General features: G+C 38.1%; 1 protein-coding gene across 8 annotated transcripts in view; it reads left to right on the top strand.

Moving 5' to 3' along the window:
• Positions 1–19,439, top strand: part of CDC42BPB (CDC42 binding protein kinase beta) — a 91,170-nt gene that overhangs the window by 56,035 nt on the left and 15,696 nt on the right. For 4 of the 8 annotated variants that reach the window (XM_036383234.2, XM_036383233.2, XM_036383237.2 and 1 more), the window contains exons 11-27: positions 20–139; positions 1,971–2,104; positions 3,778–4,020; positions 5,571–5,681; positions 6,135–6,379; positions 6,562–6,667; positions 7,181–7,305; positions 8,049–8,154; positions 9,742–9,890; positions 10,525–10,619; positions 10,707–10,786; positions 12,217–12,267; positions 13,337–13,426; positions 14,340–14,445; positions 16,778–16,914; positions 17,494–17,633; positions 19,179–19,260. In XM_036383234.2, coding sequence (XP_036239127.1) covers positions 20–139; positions 1,971–2,104; positions 3,778–4,020; positions 5,571–5,681; positions 6,135–6,379; positions 6,562–6,667; positions 7,181–7,305; positions 8,049–8,154; positions 9,742–9,890; positions 10,525–10,619; positions 10,707–10,786; positions 12,217–12,267; positions 13,337–13,426; positions 14,340–14,445; positions 16,778–16,914; positions 17,494–17,633; positions 19,179–19,260 — 2,120 coding nt within the window. Of the gene's footprint in view, positions 1–19; positions 140–1,970; positions 2,105–3,777; positions 4,021–5,570; positions 5,682–6,134; positions 6,380–6,561; positions 6,668–7,180; positions 7,306–8,048; positions 8,155–9,741; positions 9,891–10,524; positions 10,620–10,706; positions 10,787–12,216; positions 12,268–13,336; positions 13,427–13,863; positions 13,939–14,339; positions 14,446–16,777; positions 16,915–17,493; positions 17,634–19,178; positions 19,261–19,439 lie in introns of all 8 variants that reach the window. The other 4 variants (XM_054515030.1, XM_036383238.2, XM_036383239.2 and 1 more) reach the window with 3 other exon arrangements.

The raw sequence follows: 19,439 nt of genomic DNA, 5'->3' as shown, positions 1-19,439 counted from the left end.
TTTCTGTTTGGATTTTAAGAATCTGCACAGACAGTGCAGAACCTCCAAGGTCCAGTGTGTGTTACAGCAAATACAAGCCGTGATAAGGAGATTAAAAAACTAAATGAAGAAATTGAACGGTTGAAGAACAAATTAACAGGTAAGCCTCTGGCATGGTAATTATAGTAATGCAATTTATTTTGCAATAAGTAGAATTAATGCTCTTCAGCTGTTTAAAAAACAAAGGGTGTTTTAAAGCCTTGTTCAATATTAAGAGGCATTTCAGTTTTTTCCAGATGAGTGCTTAACTAGTTCTTCCACTTGCTTGGCTTGATAACACATACTAGCATGGGAAGTCCAGAGTGTGATGAATTGTGTGGATGGATTTAATTAAATATTTTGTGTGATTTTTGTTTCCCTAAAAATCTCAGGAGATCCTGTTCTCTTACTCCTGCCATTTGGGGAGGAGTGTTGTGTTGGAGAGGTTTTACTTGGAGGCAGGTGTAAGAGACAGGAGATAGAAGTCTGGTTGCTCTTTAGTAACATAAAGGAGTAGATGGGGGATGTGTAATAGTAGTTCACATTTAAATATTTCTGAGCTTCTGCTCCCTTTGTGTTTCTGTGTTTGGTGATGCATTAATTAGGAAGCACTGAGCGCTGCAGAAAAACAAATACTGGCATCTGTCCTGAGGGAAGACTGACTCATCCATATCACTGAAAATCTGTTGCTTGACAATGCTATTAGTTTATCCGTGCAAACCTCCTGTTAGCACCTAATTTTTAAGTAGGAATCAGTGATAAACAAAGTGGTAGTTTTGAATCCTAATGACTTGGCTGAGAGTTTTATAGAGGCCTGTATAGTGTGAGTTCAGATGCTAAGTTGGTGATGCTGATTTTTTTAGAATATCTTTTCCTGATTTCGTTTGACAATATACCCTTTTTGTAGGTGTATGCACTGCAAAAATCAGCTCTGTTCTCCTACACAGATTATCTTCCCCAAAAAAAAGCTATTTTTGTGTATTCTGAAATTAGGTTTGAGTCACAATAGTTAGATTAATGTTCTGCTTTTGCAAAGGCTTCAGGTTTATCTAGTTCTTCTACCAATGATGTCCTGTTAAATATAAATTCTAACAGTATGTTCTTATTAAGAAGAAGTGGCATTGGTTCATGTAGGGTGGGAGGAAGTTTGTTCTGAAGTGAGGAAAGGAATAATACTTCAGGCATTATAACAGTGCTTGGGATCCTGAATACTTAGGTCCATTTTCCTGTTCTGCCATAGATACCAGTGGAACTTGAGTGAGACAGTTATCCCCTGTGAAATTTCTTATATATTTGTTCAGTATATTTGTTCTCAAATAGAGAATGGCAGTTCATTTTCTTGGAATTGGTAAGACTGAGCAGGACTATATAAAGGTGGCTATGTTGGGTGTTTTGCACTTAAAACCAGTAATTTCAAAGCAGATTTGTTTATTTGTTTCTCACTTTGAAAGTAAAGTGAGAACAAGCTGCCAGGAGTATGGTCAGTCAGGTCTCCAGGTTACCTTGTGCAGGATGGTATTTCTTTCCCAAACTATTCATTAGTTCTTATCTAGAAAATAAATGGTCTTTGCTTGTCTTGCTGGATGCACTAATGACTGTTGCCTTTTTGTTGCCTAAGGAAAACTATTTAGGAAACACATTACTAGAACTGGAATTGGAACATTTCAAGTTTATTTTACGATTTTCTAGGGCTAGAAGTTGCATTCCTCAAAAACAAAACAAAGCCTTGTGCTAAGGCTTTTTCCCTTAGAGATCACAATCTTTGGGGCTGAGAAAAATAAAATTATTTTGAGGTATCAATATCCCAAAGTTACTTTAAACAGTCTAAGATGGCGGGAATAGGAAAGAAGTTGATTTTCCAAGCATAGTAATGCCAATTTGCACGAGTAATGTGGCTTGTGTTTTTGGTGTTAATTTGGGACCAGTTGCCTTTAATATGTATTTATCTACAGATATAAGTAAACTGGAAGCACAGCTTGCAGATGCAGTGGCTTTTCGACAAGAGCATGAAGACTCCATGCACAAGTTGAAAGGACTAGAAAAGCAGTGCAGAGTACTGAGGCAAGAAAAGGAGGACCTTCATAAGGTACTGATCCAAGGATAGATACTTTTTTTAATGGTTATGTAAAGTAGTTCAGTTACGTTGTGATTGCAATTTTAGTGTTTTAAATGCTGCTTTTTAAAACAATGCAGAGATGTTAGGGAACCTGTTCAGCAGTACAGTAGCTTTCCAAAATATCACACTTTTATTTTTTGGAAGTTGATGGGCTTACTATTTCAAATGTGTTCTGCTAGATTAAACAAACACCTAAAGAATGGTTTTAATTAAGCTGTTTAATTATTCTTAACTGTTTGAGTAGAAGTCTGAGGCAATCAAGAGAGACTTCAGAGCCTTGGGATGACTTGTTAAGGGATCAGGAGCACAAGTATTATTCTCCTCTATTCTTCCAGTTTCAGGGAATGATGAGGGAGGAAAACAGCCCCAGCAGATACCTGGCTGGTATCTCTGGCAGAATTAGGGCGTTTTGACTGTAGGTCAGTTCACATGACACCAGGGCCTGCTGGTGACATTTAGGGTACACCTGCCTATTTAGGGGAAAAGAATCTTTGCACAGAAGTTAGCAGAGCTCATTGAAAGAGCCCATTTACTCTTCCTTTATACCAAAAGGTTAATTATTGCTCAAGGTTAATGATGACTTCTATGTAATCATTGAGTTTATTTGCTGCTGTATAAATTATCCCTTTGTTTGCTTCCTGAAATTTAGCAGTATTTCATTTTTAAGTCAGCAACATATTTTGTAGTAAAGTAAATAGGGATTTGCATATACTAGCTACCACTTTCAATAATAGTAAAAAAGCTACCTATGTTGGAATAACTAGTTTTGCAAAAGTCTACCAGCCATATTGTTCCTGAGCATTCATATGGATCCAAAAGTAATGCATGGGCCAGAATTTCTGGGCTGTTTCTACACTAGAATTTAACAGTCTCTCTTCGGTCTGTTAAGCAGTGGTAGGGATTATTTGCCAGAGTGTATAAGTAGCAGAGAAGGTGGATCTTATGGTCTGAGCACATGCTTTTTGGGAATTTAATCTTCCTGCAATGCTCCTACTAATGGCAGAAATTTTTAGAATTCCCTTCTACAGTATACATTTATTTTGTTGTGTCATTCTGCTCTTTTTCTTATTTTTTCCTCCAACTCTCAAATGATTTTATGTCAAACATTCCATTTGTATTTTAATCCCATTAATTTTTGTGAACTACTTTCTGTAGAGAAAATAGTTTTTATACTTTCAGTTAAAGTATTAAGGGTTTCAAAATTTGTTTTAAGGAATTTTCCTCAGTTTTCTGAAAAATCTCACATTTGCTGGAGCCCCTCAGTGCTGGTACAATGTATTTGATGTTGCTCCTGATTTCCTGTCTTCTGAAGCATTCCTTTAAACAAGGTTTCAAATGTGCAGGTACATGGTGGTAATGTAAAATCAAATTATTTGGAAGTGAGGTCACCTTGTGTGGTCACATTTATAAGAAAGACTTCTGGGATACCAAAGGTATCTTTGGAGCTGACACACTAGAAGCAGAGTAATAGCTGTCTTTGTATGTCACTGCAGCTGCCTAGCTAAACAATTGTGTAAATTGAGAATTAGAAATCTTTAGTAGTTACACGAGGTGGTCAAAACAAGCTTATGTAGGTCCAGTTTCTTCTTGGAAAGAATATATGGAGTTCAAATTACTCTTTTTTTTTTTTTTTTTGAAACCAGCAACTTGTAGAAGCCTCAGAGAGATTAAAGATGCAGTCCAAAGAGCTGAGGGATGCCCACCAACAAAGGAAGCTGGCTGTGCAGGAGTTCTCTGAGCTCAGTGAGAGGATGGGGGACCTGCGCTCCCAAAAGCAGAAGCTGTCCCGGCAACTCCGCGACAAAGAGGAGGAGCTGGAAGTGAGCATGCAGAGAATCGATGCTCTGCGCCAGGACGTCCGAAAATCTGAGAAGCTGAGAAAAGAGGTAGCTTGATAAAACAGCTAGCACTCATGTGTTGCAGCTGCTGCTTACCCAGAATCTCCTGTGTGATTGTATGGAAAAATTGGGAGTGTCTTCTGGGAGTTCTTGTGGGGTTTTTATTTGCACTCAGACTGATTTGAATCTTGAGGAAAGTATTCTTGCTGTATGCCCAGTTTATTAGTTCTGGTGTTTGGATTCTTGTAGAGGCTTGACTCATAGTCAGCTTGAAACCTATAAAGCTCAGTGAATGTCTTCATGTGCTCTGAGGTTGGCGTTTTCTGACTTCACTGTTTTTTTAACTGAATGTTTCTCTTGAGCTGAAATGAGGAATAGTGATACAAAACAAAATACGTGGTTTTCCTTCCTCTGTATGTAAGTCATTGTAGGAGTAATATCTTTAAGCAGGCTAATTTCCAATTAGTATTCTAGGCAATTTATAATTTTACATGAGATGAAGTGGATAGCCAGAAGAGAATATAAGAAAAATTTCTGTGGTTAATCTGGAGTGTTTTAATCACTGAAAAATCATAATGTTTTCTGCATGCTCTGGGTGAAAGAGAAGAGAAATTCAATAGCTCTATAGGCTAGGAAACTTCTGGCAAATTGAAGGGTAGTCTATGAAAATGTAGTAGATGATGAAGTTTCTAAGGCTTTTCTCCATGAACAAGATATGATAGTCAACTAGGAATTGATGAATTGGTGTGGCATCTCATCTCTAGAGCAGAGTGCAGCAGGCATTCAAGTGTTGTTGCTAATGCAGTTAAATACTTTCATGCAGAGCTTTAAAAATCTCATGTCTTTGTTCTTAAAAATTCCTCTGTACTCCCTTTCATAACAGTTGTATCAATCTTCTATTCAGTGCACAGTCTAGAAGTTCATTATCTTGTCCCACGGTTCTAAGTACAATCCTTTTAAAAACAGCTTTGCTAGTTTAATTTGAACATAGAAAAACAAATCTTACTTTTCCTGTCAGGGTATGAAACTGTGCTGCTATTGCTTCAGTTCCAGCAGTTGCCTTAGTTGCCACTAAATCTAAATTGTCTTTCTGATAAGCTTTCTGAAGTCAATAAATGGATGATCAAGCTTATTTTGTTCCATAATTGCAAAGTAAAAATACTCAGTGTTCATATTTAAAGTGTTTTGCAGTAATTTGGTTTAAAGGTTGATATTTTTAAGCTGCTTTACTTAGATACTGAGCCGTGGAGCTGACCTGTAAATGTGGGAGACTTTTCTCTTTCTCAGCTGCAGTGTCTTCCTAGTGCCATTTCCTTCTCTTTTCTGTAATAGTAGCTGTGCAGTTATCCCTGAATGAGCTTGATGTAGTTCACATCAGTACAAAGAGTCATAACATAATAGTTCTCTGCATGTGACAGATGGATGCCTGAATCACTGAAGGCAAAACAATTATCATGACATTCTGAGATGGTTGTTATAATGGTGTAACTTAAAATAGAAATAAGTAAAACTTGCTGCTAGGCCGTATGGAGGGAAGGAAATGAATGATCCAGATAGTGTTATCTTGTGTTGAAATGACCTAAAATGACTCTTCACAGCTGGAAGCCCAACTTGAAGAAGTCGTAGCAGAAGCATCAAAGGAACGCAAGCTCCGTGAGCACAGTGAAGTTTTCTCCAAACAACTGGAAAATGAACTGGAAGCTCTAAAGGTTACATGGTTTTTGACAAATATTTACTCATGGCCTAGAAGCTGCAATAGTTTGGCTTACTCAACTGTTGATACCAGTGGGAGACTTAAAAACTGCAGCACTACTAGAAATCTGACCTAACCCATGCAGATTTATTTGCCTTTTTTGCTTGAAAGCCTTTAATTTCTGGGTACTAATGTCTTGAAAATGCTCAGTTTATATAATTTCTAAGCAGTTAGTAAAGCAGTGTGATCCAAATTTGTTACCTCTGCAAGCCATTTCAACCCCTTATTTGGGTCATGTAAGCAGAGCAGTCATTTATAATGCTTGGGGACAGGCACCTTTTAAATCACTCAGTGCCCAAATAAATATTTTTCCAAAATGCCACGAACTGGACAATTCTGACTTTTAAGAATATGCTCAAAATATAAAGATCACAGCTTCTCCCTGATGGCTTCTCCTCTTGTTTTGCAGTTGAAGCAGGGAGGCCGGGCAGCTGGTGTCACACTGGAACATCAGCAGGAGCTTTCCAAAGTTAAGTCTGAGCTGGAAAAGAAAATCTTATTTTATGAAGAGGAGTTGGTTCGACGAGAAGCATCACATGTTTTGGAAGTAAAAAACGTGAAAAAGGAAGTACATGATTCAGAGAGCCATCAGCTTGCACTCCAGAAAGAGATCATGATATTAAAGGATAAATTAGAGAAAACAAAGCGAGAGAGGTAAGCTTTTGGGCACGCTCCCCTCACTATGGATTTCTTTTTGTTGTGTGTATGTATTGCATTGCATGGGTGCCTGTGCAGGCTGCTGTTTCACCCTAACTCTCTTTATTCCTTTTTGAAAATCCTAGTCTACAGGTTCAGCAATGTGACAGTGTGTTTCTATTTCTTGCCCTTCTCTTTAGGCACAGTGAAATGGAGGAAGCAGTAGGAACAATGAAGGAGAAATATGAGCGTGAAAGATCTATGCTCTTGGAAGATAACAAAAAACTAACAACAGAAAATGAGAGGGTAATTATTTCAGGAAGCATATAATTCTTACTTCATTAGTCTCTGATGTTGAAGTAGTCTACTCACTGTTCAGAGCAGGATCTGTGAGTATTCAGGCACTATCTGAATTTTAAAAACTTCATTTTTGCCATATAAATATTAGAGATTTGGCTACGTAGTAACTTTAGCGTCTTGCTACTCTGCTCTTTGGGGGATTGATTCCCACAATTAAGAGGACACCACCTTGCTGATTCCTCATGAAGGTTGCAAAGAGAGGGAATCATTGACACACAGTGCCTGCCTTCCTGGTGGTTTACAGTTAAACCTTGTTTCTCTCTGACCTCTACACTTGCTTTTTTGTTTTCCTTTGTTTTAAATTATTTTATGTGAACTGATAGTTTCACAAAAAGGAAGCCCATCCAGATAGCCTGGGGTGGTCTTGTTTGTTCAGATTCTAAAGGTGTATAGGCATACACATATATAAAAAGTCTTAAACTGATCTAAGTCACAAGTGAAATGAATCTCTTGTTTCAGCTCTGCTCCTTCGTGGACAAGCTAACAGCACAGAACAGACAGCTGGAAGATGAGCTCCAAGATCTAGCAGCAAAGAAGGAGTCTGTTGCTCACTGGGAAGCTCAGATTGCAGAAATCATTCAATGGTATGTGCTGCTTAGAAATCCAGACATAGCCACTTTCAACTTCTGAAAAACTGCTTGGATTTTTAAATTTTTTTTAAACATATAACTAGGCCTTGTCTGTGTCTGAGACCAGCAAAAGCATGGTACTTCTGAGTGCTGATTTTGTTAAAATTGCCAGATGCCAGTGAAACAAGTACAAATCAGAGTCAGCGTGTCAACTTTCTTCAGTCTCTACAATGATTGTTAAATAATCCAGTTTGGAATATTTTGATAAATCCATTCAGGAAGGTGGTGAAGATTTAAAAGGTCAGCGTTAACATATAGAACCTCACTAGCTGTATTAGAGCACTTAGTACTTCCAGTCTTCTTCCCTATATAATTCACTGTTCTAGCAAGCTGTGTGCAAGAATTCCAGTGTGCAAAACAAAAAGGACTGGAAGGTAGCCCTTACAAAAATTGAGAAAGTAATAGGCAGATAATTTTCATATAACAGCAAATCTCTGCAGAACTCTTGCTAATGGAAAAAGGGAGGTTTCAGTTTCCCTAGCAACTGCCACAATCAAGAAAATCAGATAAAAGAAAAATTTAAGGCAGGCAATCTGGGATGTATTCAGTTTTCTGTTGCTGGGAGAGTTTTCCCTGCTCTGTTCATTCCTGTTATGTCCCTAAACCCAGCACAGACACTCTGATAATTTGGTGGTGCAGTATTTGGTGCTGTGAGCCATGAAACTGCTAAGTTATGTGTTTTTGTAATTGCACAACAGGGTAAGTGATGAGAAGGATGCTCGTGGCTATCTCCAAGCATTAGCTTCCAAGATGACAGAAGAACTGGAATCGCTGAGAAGTTCCAGTCTGGGGTCACGAACACTGGTAAGGAAAAAAGAAACATTCAGGATGTTCTGGGCCTGTCTGAGAAGCTACATTTTTGTACCTAAAGATAATTAATCCTCTGCTCTGCTTTATAGTTTTTAGCTACTGCTTGCAAAGCCAACTAGGTAATCTGATGAGAATTTGGTCATTACAGGGGGCAGTTGTTTCATACTAATATCTGCCATCACAGATATTATACACTACAGAGGAGAAAAGAAACAATAACTTAAACCTTCAAAGGGGAGTACAGAAATATACCTTACCATGTTATGCACAGTTGAATAATTGCTGTTACAGTGAGACAACAAAGTAAATTTTCTTCTGTGAAAAAATACTATCTGGCTTATACCAATAGAAACTAGGGACACACAGAGAATTTGGCTTTATTTACATGCAGAACAATGAGACCTTTGTGCCATAATTTTCCCATACAGTAGTAACATGAATTCCCCAAAATTTAATAGAAGAGCTCTCATGAAGGAGTATGGTTTCAAAGAGAAAAACACTTGGATAAGGAAAGGAAGAGCCATTTGCAGCTTGGCATGGGAGCCCACATCCCCACTAATGCCAATCACCAGTCTGCCATCCAGAATCCATCTGCTGCTGGTTTCTGCTCATGAAAAATTACTCACCCCTTCCAAACATATGAATATGAGAGAATAAGAGAAAGTTTTATTTCTGCGAGCTGACATTTGTTTGCATCATCAGGAGACTTTATTATAATATGGAGAGGTTTAACAGGAAGAAAGATTGGATCAAATGCAGTTTGCATTTTTATCTTAGCTTCTGCCTGAATAAAGAACACTGTCTATTCTTTATACTATAACTAAGGCAGTTACTTCTCAACATAAAAAGTGCTTCTCAGTTTTCATGACTATTATTTACAGGTTCATCCATGACTAGAGAGGTATTCATTTGGGAATTTCAGAGACATAGTCCACACTGAAAAATGTCTAGAAAAGCTCAGAATATTGGCTTTTGGGGTAGTAGGGAGGAATTGCATGGTGTATGCTGGAGTATAGCATATGTTGTATGTATGTAGCATATGTTAGATGTATAGTAGCATATATAGTATATGCTCCTTAGCAAGCATAAGACTTGCTTAGGCAAATGTTCCAGGTATCTTGGGCATCTCAAGACCCAAGATTCTTTCTTCCTTTTTTTCTTCTCATGGTTTTGCTACTCTTGGTATGTTTTATGTTAGTATGTTTTACATTAAATGTTGATATTTATCTCATCTTTAAAGTCCATTATATCACTGTGCAAGTTTTGCACTCAGTTCTAGATTGGACAGTGAAAACTAGTCATTTCCAGTGGCTTCTGTTTGACTTCCATGCTCAGCGATCCAGCATTTTGGTTTCCACCATATTGTGTTAATGGTGTAACCAATAATAAAATTGCTCATTACTTCATTTTTGTGTCATGAACACTGACTATAGACTAATTTTCATGCAGCAGGTAGGCTGTGCATAAAAAGAGCATTAAAAGAGCATTCTCTGAACCAGTGTGAAAGCTAATTTATGTCTTTGGGAAGAACAGAAATATCCTTAGACAGTTGTAGTAATACTCAGTAATTTACTGCAACAGGATCCCCTTTGGAAGGTGCGCCGCAGTCAGAAGCTGGACATGTCAGCAAGGCTGGAATTACAGTCAGCCCTTGATGCAGAAATTCGTGCCAAACAACTGGTTCAAGAAGAGCTACGGAAAGTTAAAGATGCAAACATATCTTTGGAAAGGTAATGAGGGTTTTGGTTCTGTTTTTTTGGGGATTAATGTGCTGATCTAAACTGCTGATTAGAATAGCAGCAACTTCCTTAAAAAGGCTCCTTGTGCCTGGATATTGGACTCTGTCAGAAGGATCCCATTCTATAGAATATGTATATTTATTACATAGTCAAATGAGGACTGTAAAAATTCCTTCAAGTAAACACTTGCCTGCTCTAATAAGTTAAAATCTTGGGCATCTGAGAAAAAAAAAGGTGTAAGAGCAAATTCAAAACAAATTCACTACCATTTCTTTGACTAACTGGAGAGTTAGACATGTTCTTGGGAATTAAAAGTCAAAGTACTCTTAGAATAATTTTGTTTGGCAGATACTTGCAGGGATAGCTGAAGTCTTAAGTACAGTTTTAAATATCTAGTCAAGTAATGAGGTGTCTGTTCAGGGGAAAAGTAAAATTAATCATCCTTAAAAAACCCCAGTGCCCCTCAAAAAACCCCAACATAACCCCCCAAAAATAACAAACAAACAAACAAAAAGGCTTTTTCTGAAAGTCTGAGATGTAGGACCAGAAATTAACAACCTTGTGTACTGGCATTCTGCCTTTGAGACATTTCAGATTACATTTTGATCATATTTTTTTACTTTAGTAAATTAAAGGAATCAGAGGCAAAAAATAGAGAACTGTTGGAAGAGGTGGAAGGTTTGAAGAAAAAACTGGAAGAAAAATACAGAACAGATTCAGGTAATTAAATTTACTGTGTTCTAACAGAGTTCTAACACAACCTGTGATGTTGCCTTTTAGCTAAGCCTGTTCTGCTTTTGGTTTTAGGTCTCAAACTTCCAGACTTTCAAGATTCCATTTTTGACTATTTCAACACCTCTCCTCTTGCACGTGATTTGACTTTCAGAGTGAGTTATTACATAAAATAACTACAAAATGAGATAACAGAATTATATTTTTAATATGTAAAAATATTTCTTAGGCACTGTATGGCAGATTGGTATCTTGCATATTAGCCAAATCAGCGTGGCACAGAATTGGATGCCCAGTAGTTGTCAGTTTGCTTGGCATTTTGTAGAGAAGCTGGCACCTCTGGGAAATATTCTCAGAGGTTCACTTTAATTATTTCTCATTCTAGCATCTTTGTTTAGGTTAATCTCAAACATTTGCTAGATGAAATATATTCAGAGGTTTTTTTAGAAATGCTGGCACACCCTGTTACAAACAAGGAATTAAATGCTTTGCAGTTGGAAGATGCTGATTATTACAAGGAAAAGTTTTCACACAGTTCAAGGAGTGCTTAAACAGATCTGTAAAATTGTTGGCTCCAGATCTTAATGGAGTGGTTAGAGGAGAAGGAGCTGGGAAGAGAATCAGAGGACCCACAGATGTTGTTATAATAATTTTATCATGACACACCCTGTGATCCTTAGAAAACAAATCATTCAAATCACAGCTCCAAGTAGGCGTTTCACTTTAAATGATTTGTGCATTCCCCCAGGAAGCAGCTGTTAAATGCAACATTGAATCACATTTCCTTACTTCATGAACTCTTGATCCTTGAAGATTTTTCTGGGTTTTTTTTTAAATTTTGTTTTGCAAAGCATCGACAGTTTAGGATAAAACCAAGGGCTTGAACTGAAACAATCTGTTGATGAAGTGGAGTTAAAGGGGCTCAGGTTAAAACCTCATCAGTCTGGTTAGATTTTCTATCCGAGATGTCTACTCTCTCTTTTTTCTTTTTCTTTTTTTTTTATTGTCACTGTTGCTAAAAAGAAAAAAGCCTTTGGACATGCTGTGATATTTTCATACAGTTTGTGTATTTGCTGTTCCCAGTCACAAAATATCTATGCTGCCTTTCTGTTGAAGCAGGAGGATGTGCTCTATGGGTGGCAAGGAGGGAAGAGAGAGAAGCATGATTCATGCTACTTTCTCAATACTAGCTTTACCTACTGACCTTGATATTTTAAAACATTGTTTTAAAAAGGACCAGATAGATGTAAAACAGAAACATGTAAAATATCAAGCCCATAACTAAATAAGGTTCCATTTGATGGATCCTGAAATAAATACATATTCTCAATGGAAATGCAGGTGGCATTTTCTGATGAATTACATTAAAATTGCTGATACCGTGCTTAATAACTTACATCAACTTTTTTTTTTCACATGTACTTATAAAGATATTTTGTATCATCTGCTTTGGGGTTAATTTAGTTTGAATGAGTTTCATTTGGCCATATAAAATTTTATTTAGCTAGTCAACTAATATTCTATCTGAAGTTTTCCTGTGGGTGATAAGCGATCGTTTTTATCCCTCATATCTGTTACAACAAAGGATTCTGTTTCTTCTTCGTCTACATCTTCTCTGCTAGCCTTTTGGGAAGAAGTAAGTTTTTGCTAGTAGTTTTGTGTCCTTATTTTGTTGTGACCTGTCTTAGTAAGAATGGCCCTCTAAAACTAGATATTTTGCTTCCTTAATTTCTCTGTAACTTAATCCACTAAACCTCTTGGAGGCTGTTTTATAGTTTGACTATATAGCTAAAGCTGAATCACACAGTATTTTGAATTATTCATATTACATAATCATGCAATTTGATCTTAAATGGCCCAGCCCTTCCAATCAATTTGGAACAAAACAAAAATAACAAGTATCTGAACAAATTGAGTGAGCTAACTGGAGATGTCTTCCTGTCTAAACTGGCTGGGAAGTGAGTGATTCATTACTTGTTGCCTTTAGTGCTAATTACATCATTGATGTGAAGTCTAATCTCATGTTTGTTAATCACAGTTTTCATGATGTCCTGAAAGTACAGTAATACAGAATCCTACTTCCACACCCAGCTGCTTTAGCTCTGCAATTGTAGCATACTTCCCCCTTGTGCTGGCAATTAGTAGTTGCTAATTTAAGTGTGAAATTAATAGATAGCTTGTAATGGATGCTAGCTTTAAATGTTAGTGAAATATAAGACACTGTGATTAATTAGACATGATTCTTTTAATGACAGAGGCCAATCATTCTTAAACAACTTTTTAAAAGATTGAGTTTTACTACTTTAAGATTTTTTTCTTGTGGCAGACTTGCTGGCTTCTGTATATTAGAAAAATCCTAGTGTAGTAAGCTACCATGAGAAATCAGCTATTTTAGGGATGATTGCCAAGCTACTCAAACATCATTCCATACCTGCAAGCAAGAGATTAGACACAGCCTTGCTGGGAGAAGGCAGCTGTTAGAGCATTTATGCTGTCTACTATGAGATTTTGCATTTCAGTACTTCCAGCTTTTCCATCAGGTGTCAGGGTTTGTTTTGAGGAAAGATCTTTTTGCAGAGTGGATGTTAAGTGTATGTGTACTTCATATAGAAATCAGCACTGGGTCTTGTTTCCATTTTGTTGACACAAGGACACTTCATCAGATATGTGGTATCTAATCTAACATGTTTGCTGTCCTTTTGCAGACCAGCTCTATTAGTGAGCAGGAAATGCAGGGTCCCAAGTCAGAGGTTTCACCATCTACTTCAGTTGTAACTGCAGAGCAGCAACAAGAAGTAAGAGACCCGTTATTTTACCCTGAAGAGTAATTCACCAGAAAGTCTCTCTGTCTTGTTCATGATAAATACATACTGCAGCATTCATTATGAAGAAGCAGGATTGAATGCTGCATATTTGCAATGTCTCAGTGTTAATTGCACCTGCTTTGAGGACAGTTGCAAATGAAACCTTTTTGCTGGCTTTGTGTATGTTGATGTACCTCATTTTCATGTTTTCTGTATTGCTGCTTGTTTGTTAGTGTGCAGGCTTTCCTGTGAGTGCTTTAAAACACAATCTGTTTCTATTAAATCAGAATGGCAATGTTTACAATAATTAAATTTTTGATAATTTTCAAAAAAGGAAAAAAAAATCAGAACAATAAGCTTTGCCACCCCAATCTTAAAACAAATTCTTGCAGCCTTATTTTGCTCAATTACAGTTTCTTGTGATTCAGGAACCAATTCGGCTTCAGAGGATGCCTGCTGCTCCTTCCCCCACCATTCAGTCCATTTCTCTAGCTGTACCAAAGGTAGGGGGACTGTGCTAACCTTATTCTAAAGAAAAACGGAAAAAAAAATATCATTTACAAATGAGCCCTCTGTGTTTTCTTGTCCTGTTTGGGTTTGTCATGTTTGTGTTTTTGTTAGGTCTGTGTTTTTAATCAAATGCTTCCACATGTACATCAGTGGGTTTTGTTTTGTTGGAGGGGATGACAAAACATGGTTGTAGTTTTGGGTCTGACTGTCTTTTGGAGTTGGAAATAAAACTGTTACTGTTGTCCTGCAGCACCTGCTACAAGATGTACTTACATAAAAGAAGCCTAGGCTTCATAATGTACACACTGATATACTGGAGGGTGGTGGAGGGAGGTGCTTGCATTACTCAAGTCCAGAAAATGAAGTTATTTTTTATCCTGAATGTATCTTTCAGCCTAAAGCTCACCAGCTCAATATCAAGTCGTTCACCAGCCCCACTCAGTGTAGTCATTGCACTTCTCTCATGGTGGGATTAGTTCGACAAGGTTATGCCTGTGACGGTGAGTTGGTGAAACTTTCTGTAAATTTTCAGCAAGCCCCTCACAAAAGCATCCCAATGTATTTTAAGACAACCATTTCTTTGGGGAGGGAATGAAGAGAGGGGTGGCTGCCACTGGATGATTTTCCTTTCTGTTGCATCACAGCATATTCTTGAAGTCTCTTTAGAAGAATGATGATGTATGATGAAGTGTGGTTTCCTTTCATATTGTATAATATTAATTAATTCTATTACCATTAGTGCAGGGGAGAGAGTAGGGAAGACAGGTCTGGTTTCTTTTGTTGTACTAGAGAAAACTGCAGTAATTATCTGGTGACATAAATCTGATTATGTCTATGCTATTCTGGTCATAAACCCTATATGTTGGGAGGACTGTTTTTCTATTATTTGGCTTGTAGCCTGTCTTGCTGTCCATTAGTTTTATTTAAAATGCTTTCTCTGATGTATGCATCACTACTGAATTCCATGTTCAAGTATATGGAGGTATTTTCATTTGAAAATACTTTCTGTATATTGATTAGACATATGAGCTCAGTTAAATAGGCCATAAATCCATGTAGTATACATACTACAGTATAAATAACTTTATTTCTGTGCCCAGCTTAGTTCTTGCTAGTGGCAGCCTCTCCACTGACACCCTCAGTATCACATGTAGATTGTCTCATCTGCCCTTCAGGGCTTTTTTCCTGGCAGATCTTCTGGTGGCAGTTCTTCCCCAGAGAGCCTATCACTCTGCCAGCACTTGCCCTGGGGCTGCCTTTTGTCTCCTGTTGCTGACAGTTCTGAGCTCTTGTTTTGCATCTCTTCTTGCAAGCTTGAAACTGTCTTTTTCCTTTAGTGCAGCTAGGGGCTTCACTCTTCTTTTGTCTTGTGTATTTTGATTAAGCTCTGCATCTTTAGTTTTCCTTTTTGCCTAATCTACAGCAGTTCTTGATTGCTACAGAGAAAACTAAAATCACATTGATATAAAAATAGAGATGATTCCAATAGAACAAAACTTTGCCAAATGTTCCCCTCTCAATCACTTGCAATTCCCAATTCCTCCTCTTTCTAATCCTGGAGACTGTGGATACAGCTACACTTACAGAAGACTGGAATTGACTCTATCCTGTGGATTTTCCCTATTCTGTAACTGGTGTACCTTGATATCCACAGTCCCAGATAATCATGATGCCTCCTGAAAGAGCTGAATTTCTTACCTGATCTTGAGGAGCACCTACAGTTCCTTGTGGGTATGACTGTTTGGTATCCCCTGCCCTCCTGGGAGCAGACAGTAGCTCAAAGAACAAGCCAGGCAACCTGATCTGGGCTGCCCCCTCTGCTGTCTCCTCCCTCAGGCATCATGAGGAGGAGCAGGCTGTTTCCAGGTTTTTTGGAATCCTTTGAAACTTCATAATTACAGAACAAGATGTACCTAGGATATCTGCCAGATTCCCACTTCTGAGAATATGGTTAGGAGGAAGCACAGGACAGCTCAGAGTGTTCGTGCCCCTCTCTTCCTGCCTTCCCAAGCCTCCTGGTAGAAGCAGGGTAGCTGGGACAAACAAAGCAAAATCTCAGTGCAAGGATCTCACCCCTAAGCTGTGGGTCAGATGATATAACACATGAACTCATTCCACAGTTCTTGTAGTCTGTCTCATGTGAAATGGCATGTATTATGAGGTTTTTCTGTGTACCTCTGTGTGAAGTGCTCTGTAGACAAGACCTAGAGACCTTAGTCCCTTGCTGGTGCAGCACAAAGTGGTGCAAATGGTAAGAAAGCATTCAATGCTCCTTATTTGAACTTACTGGAACTCTAGGCAATAGGCATATATGGCTCTTTCATCATACAGTATTTCAGTCCTTGTCCCTGGTTTCTACTTTATTTATGCTTTATTTATGTCTATAGCTTGTGTTTAATATTTTAACCCTTTCTGGTTTTGGTCAGTTTAGTTTTACTTTGTCTTTGCAGTGTTCTGCGTACTTGGATCAAATTAAACACCTATTAGCACTACCATAATTTTTATTCCTTCTTTATTAATACTGTTTCTCTTCTGTAACTGGATTAGTTGGTGCTTAACACCAGCAAGGCTGCCCAACTCATTTTCCTTTAAATGTTGACTCAGTTCCTGCCCTTTGTGAATATAATAGGCTAAAAAGAGGAAATGAAAGCGCTTTGGAGAGTCTCATACAATATCTAGGTGTGTTCACTTCTTCAGCATAGTGAGCTATTGCAATATTTGACTGCCAGTTTCAGTGTGATTAATTAATTTGCTGAGCGTAGACTATTTTAATCACCTGTTATGATTGACTCATACACACATTTCACTGTGAATTTTCTCTTTTGTACTTAGTGTGTTCATTTGCATGCCATGTTTCCTGCAAGGATAGTGCACCTCAGGTCTGCCCTATACCCCCCGAGCAAGCCAAAAGGCCTCTTGGAGTAGATGTGCAAAGAGGAATAGGAACAGCCTACAAAGGTTATGTCAAGGTAACAGTCCTTTCTTCTTGGACAAGAGAAGAATACTTAACTTCACTTACAGCTCTACAGCTTGGAACCTCTAAGTATGTTTAAACACATCTCCTAAATAGTGCTAAAGCCTTAAGGCTTTGTGTGCCATCTGTGTAACTTATTTAACCTCCATTGCTTTAGATGTGGGAGAAACACTAGGTTTTACTGCAAGAGCTCAAGGTCAGTAGATTAGTAGCTACAATGTTCATAAGCAGCAGGGGGGGGAAAAAAGGAATGGTTTAAGAAAGAATTTCTGTCATTTTTAATGTAAGCATAATACAAAAGTTAAACTGTCCCACCATTTCGGCATTGGTGGAATATCCAAACTTAATATCTTTATACAAGTCTTCATATATTTTTAAGCTGTAAAAAGGGATGGTTGAACTTAAAAGAGGAAAAATGATTGCTTGATTGCTTGGTATTTTTCATCCTGTTTTGAAGGACAAGTAGAATGTGTTCTAATTCCATTGATCTAAGTATAAGCTTTTCTAAACGTCCTGCTTTCTATGTCTTCTGCATGTGTTTACACATAATAAGCAATCAATTATTTACCTGCAGGTCCCAAAGCCCACAGGAGTTAAGAAAGGGTGGCAGAGGGCTTATGCAGTTGTCTGTGACTGTAAACTGTTCTTATATGATGTGCCTGAAGGAAAATCCACCCAGCCTGGAGTTGTGGCAAGTCAAGTCTTGGATCTCAGGTTTGTATTGTTACAGCAGAGTAGAAATCCTCTCTACTGTTTCTTTAACAGGAGTGTTTATTCCTAGTACACAAGAAATTAGAAGATTTTGAGAGCTGTGGCCTAAGAAGATTCGTGTATTGTGTACCTAAACTGCAGCTGAGTTTAGGCTGATCAAGTTGGCTCAACAAGAAATTACTTAAGTGACTTTGCAGTCACTCACAGTGCAGTCACCAGTATTCACAGTATTGGCATGCTTCTTCCTAGAATTCCATTTGCACCTGTAAAAAGCAAGTGTATATTGGTAGATTGCTTTTCCCATGCACTCTGACCTCAACATTGAGTCACAGATCATCCCATAGCCAATAAGTGTTCAGGAATGTTAAAAAAATTGAAGTAGTCTGCAGAAAAGCATCAACTAATTTCCACTGCAAATGGCTCTGACCCTGCCTTTTAACAGGAGTTATTACTTCAAGGGGAACCATCTGAACCAGTGAACACTGTCTGCCAAATATTTGAGACTTAAGTTGATCAGAGTAACCAAGGAAGTTCTTTTATTTCAATTTTTGGAAATATTAAGAAAGTGTAATACCTTTTAATGTTACAGCACCTTTGTACCTGTGTTGAATATAAAGTTTGCATTCACAAGCACGTTGATTTCTATTTCTTCCAGACAGCAGTGTGGTGGGGTTACAGCAGTAGGGCTGTGCTGGGAGCTGTCAGTGTCAGCTCTCTGACATGCTGGCAGTGGGAGCAGGAACGTGGAAGTATTGCAAATAGCAGCATTCCCATCAGTACATTGCTTGAAGCAACTCAGCCAGATACCATATACCAACTGTGCCATGCTTTATCTGCTTGTTGTAGCTGCCCCTTTGAGGCTGTCATCTGAGGGTTCTCAGATGTTTTTAATAGATGTTAACCACCACAGCTATGAATTCTAGCATGGGCAAGTTTCAGACATTAGTGTCATCTTTGCACTAAAATTGGCAATTATGGTGATCAACTTGGTCAAATTCAGTTTGAAAAGGCTAGTGCAGACAAGCCCTCTGGGGTGGAGCACTCTAAAATGCAAAAGTTGTTCTGATGTCTGTTTATTTTACTGTAATAGAGAATAAAATCTAGCTGTTTTGAAAACCCTTATTTGAAACCCACAAACTATAATTATGTTGCCAAGAGCTTTTTATGTGATTTTTCTTTTTTTCCAAAGGCCCCTCTCTTGCTACACATTGAGGTATGAATTATTCATTTCTAATGTGTCTGCTGGGCTGGAAGAGCAATATTCTTGCTTCTAATTGTAGAATAGGTGTGGTTGGGACACCAAAACTACACAAAGCCACCCTGCTTAGCTTCAGGTGGACTGAGGTACACGTACCAGATGCTGTAGAGACATAACAGGCTTGGGAGCTGTTTGGGTCAAGGATGGTTAGAGCATAACAAAGCAGTTGTGACCTCTGTGCGGTGTTAGGAGATTGCAACCTATTGAAACAGTGGTGATACCAGCTAGATTTTGTTGAATAATCTGTGTGTGTGCTTGTGTGTGATGCTCTTGTTCTCTTTTCTCACTAGAGATGAAGATTTTTGTGTGAGCTCTGTCCTAGCATCAGATGTAATACACGCAACCCGGAAAGACATCCCGTGTATATTCAGGGTATGGCTGTGCACTGACTCCTACAGAAAATACCTGTTCAATACCACTGGTTTGTTCTGATAGTGGCAAATGCTGTCCAGATCTAACATTGATTAGGTTATGTAGAAGTGTAAGAATTTACAAGGGCTGCTGACATATGTTCAAGAACAATATGGTGCTCCTCTTAGAACTGAACTGTA

The sequence above is a fragment of the Molothrus ater genome, chromosome 6, assembly GCF_012460135.2.
Source record: "Molothrus ater isolate BHLD 08-10-18 breed brown headed cowbird chromosome 6, BPBGC_Mater_1.1, whole genome shotgun sequence".
NCBI classification, from domain to species: Eukaryota; Metazoa; Chordata; class Aves; order Passeriformes; family Icteridae; genus Molothrus; species Molothrus ater.
This window is presented reverse-complemented; position numbering and strand designations above follow the sequence as displayed.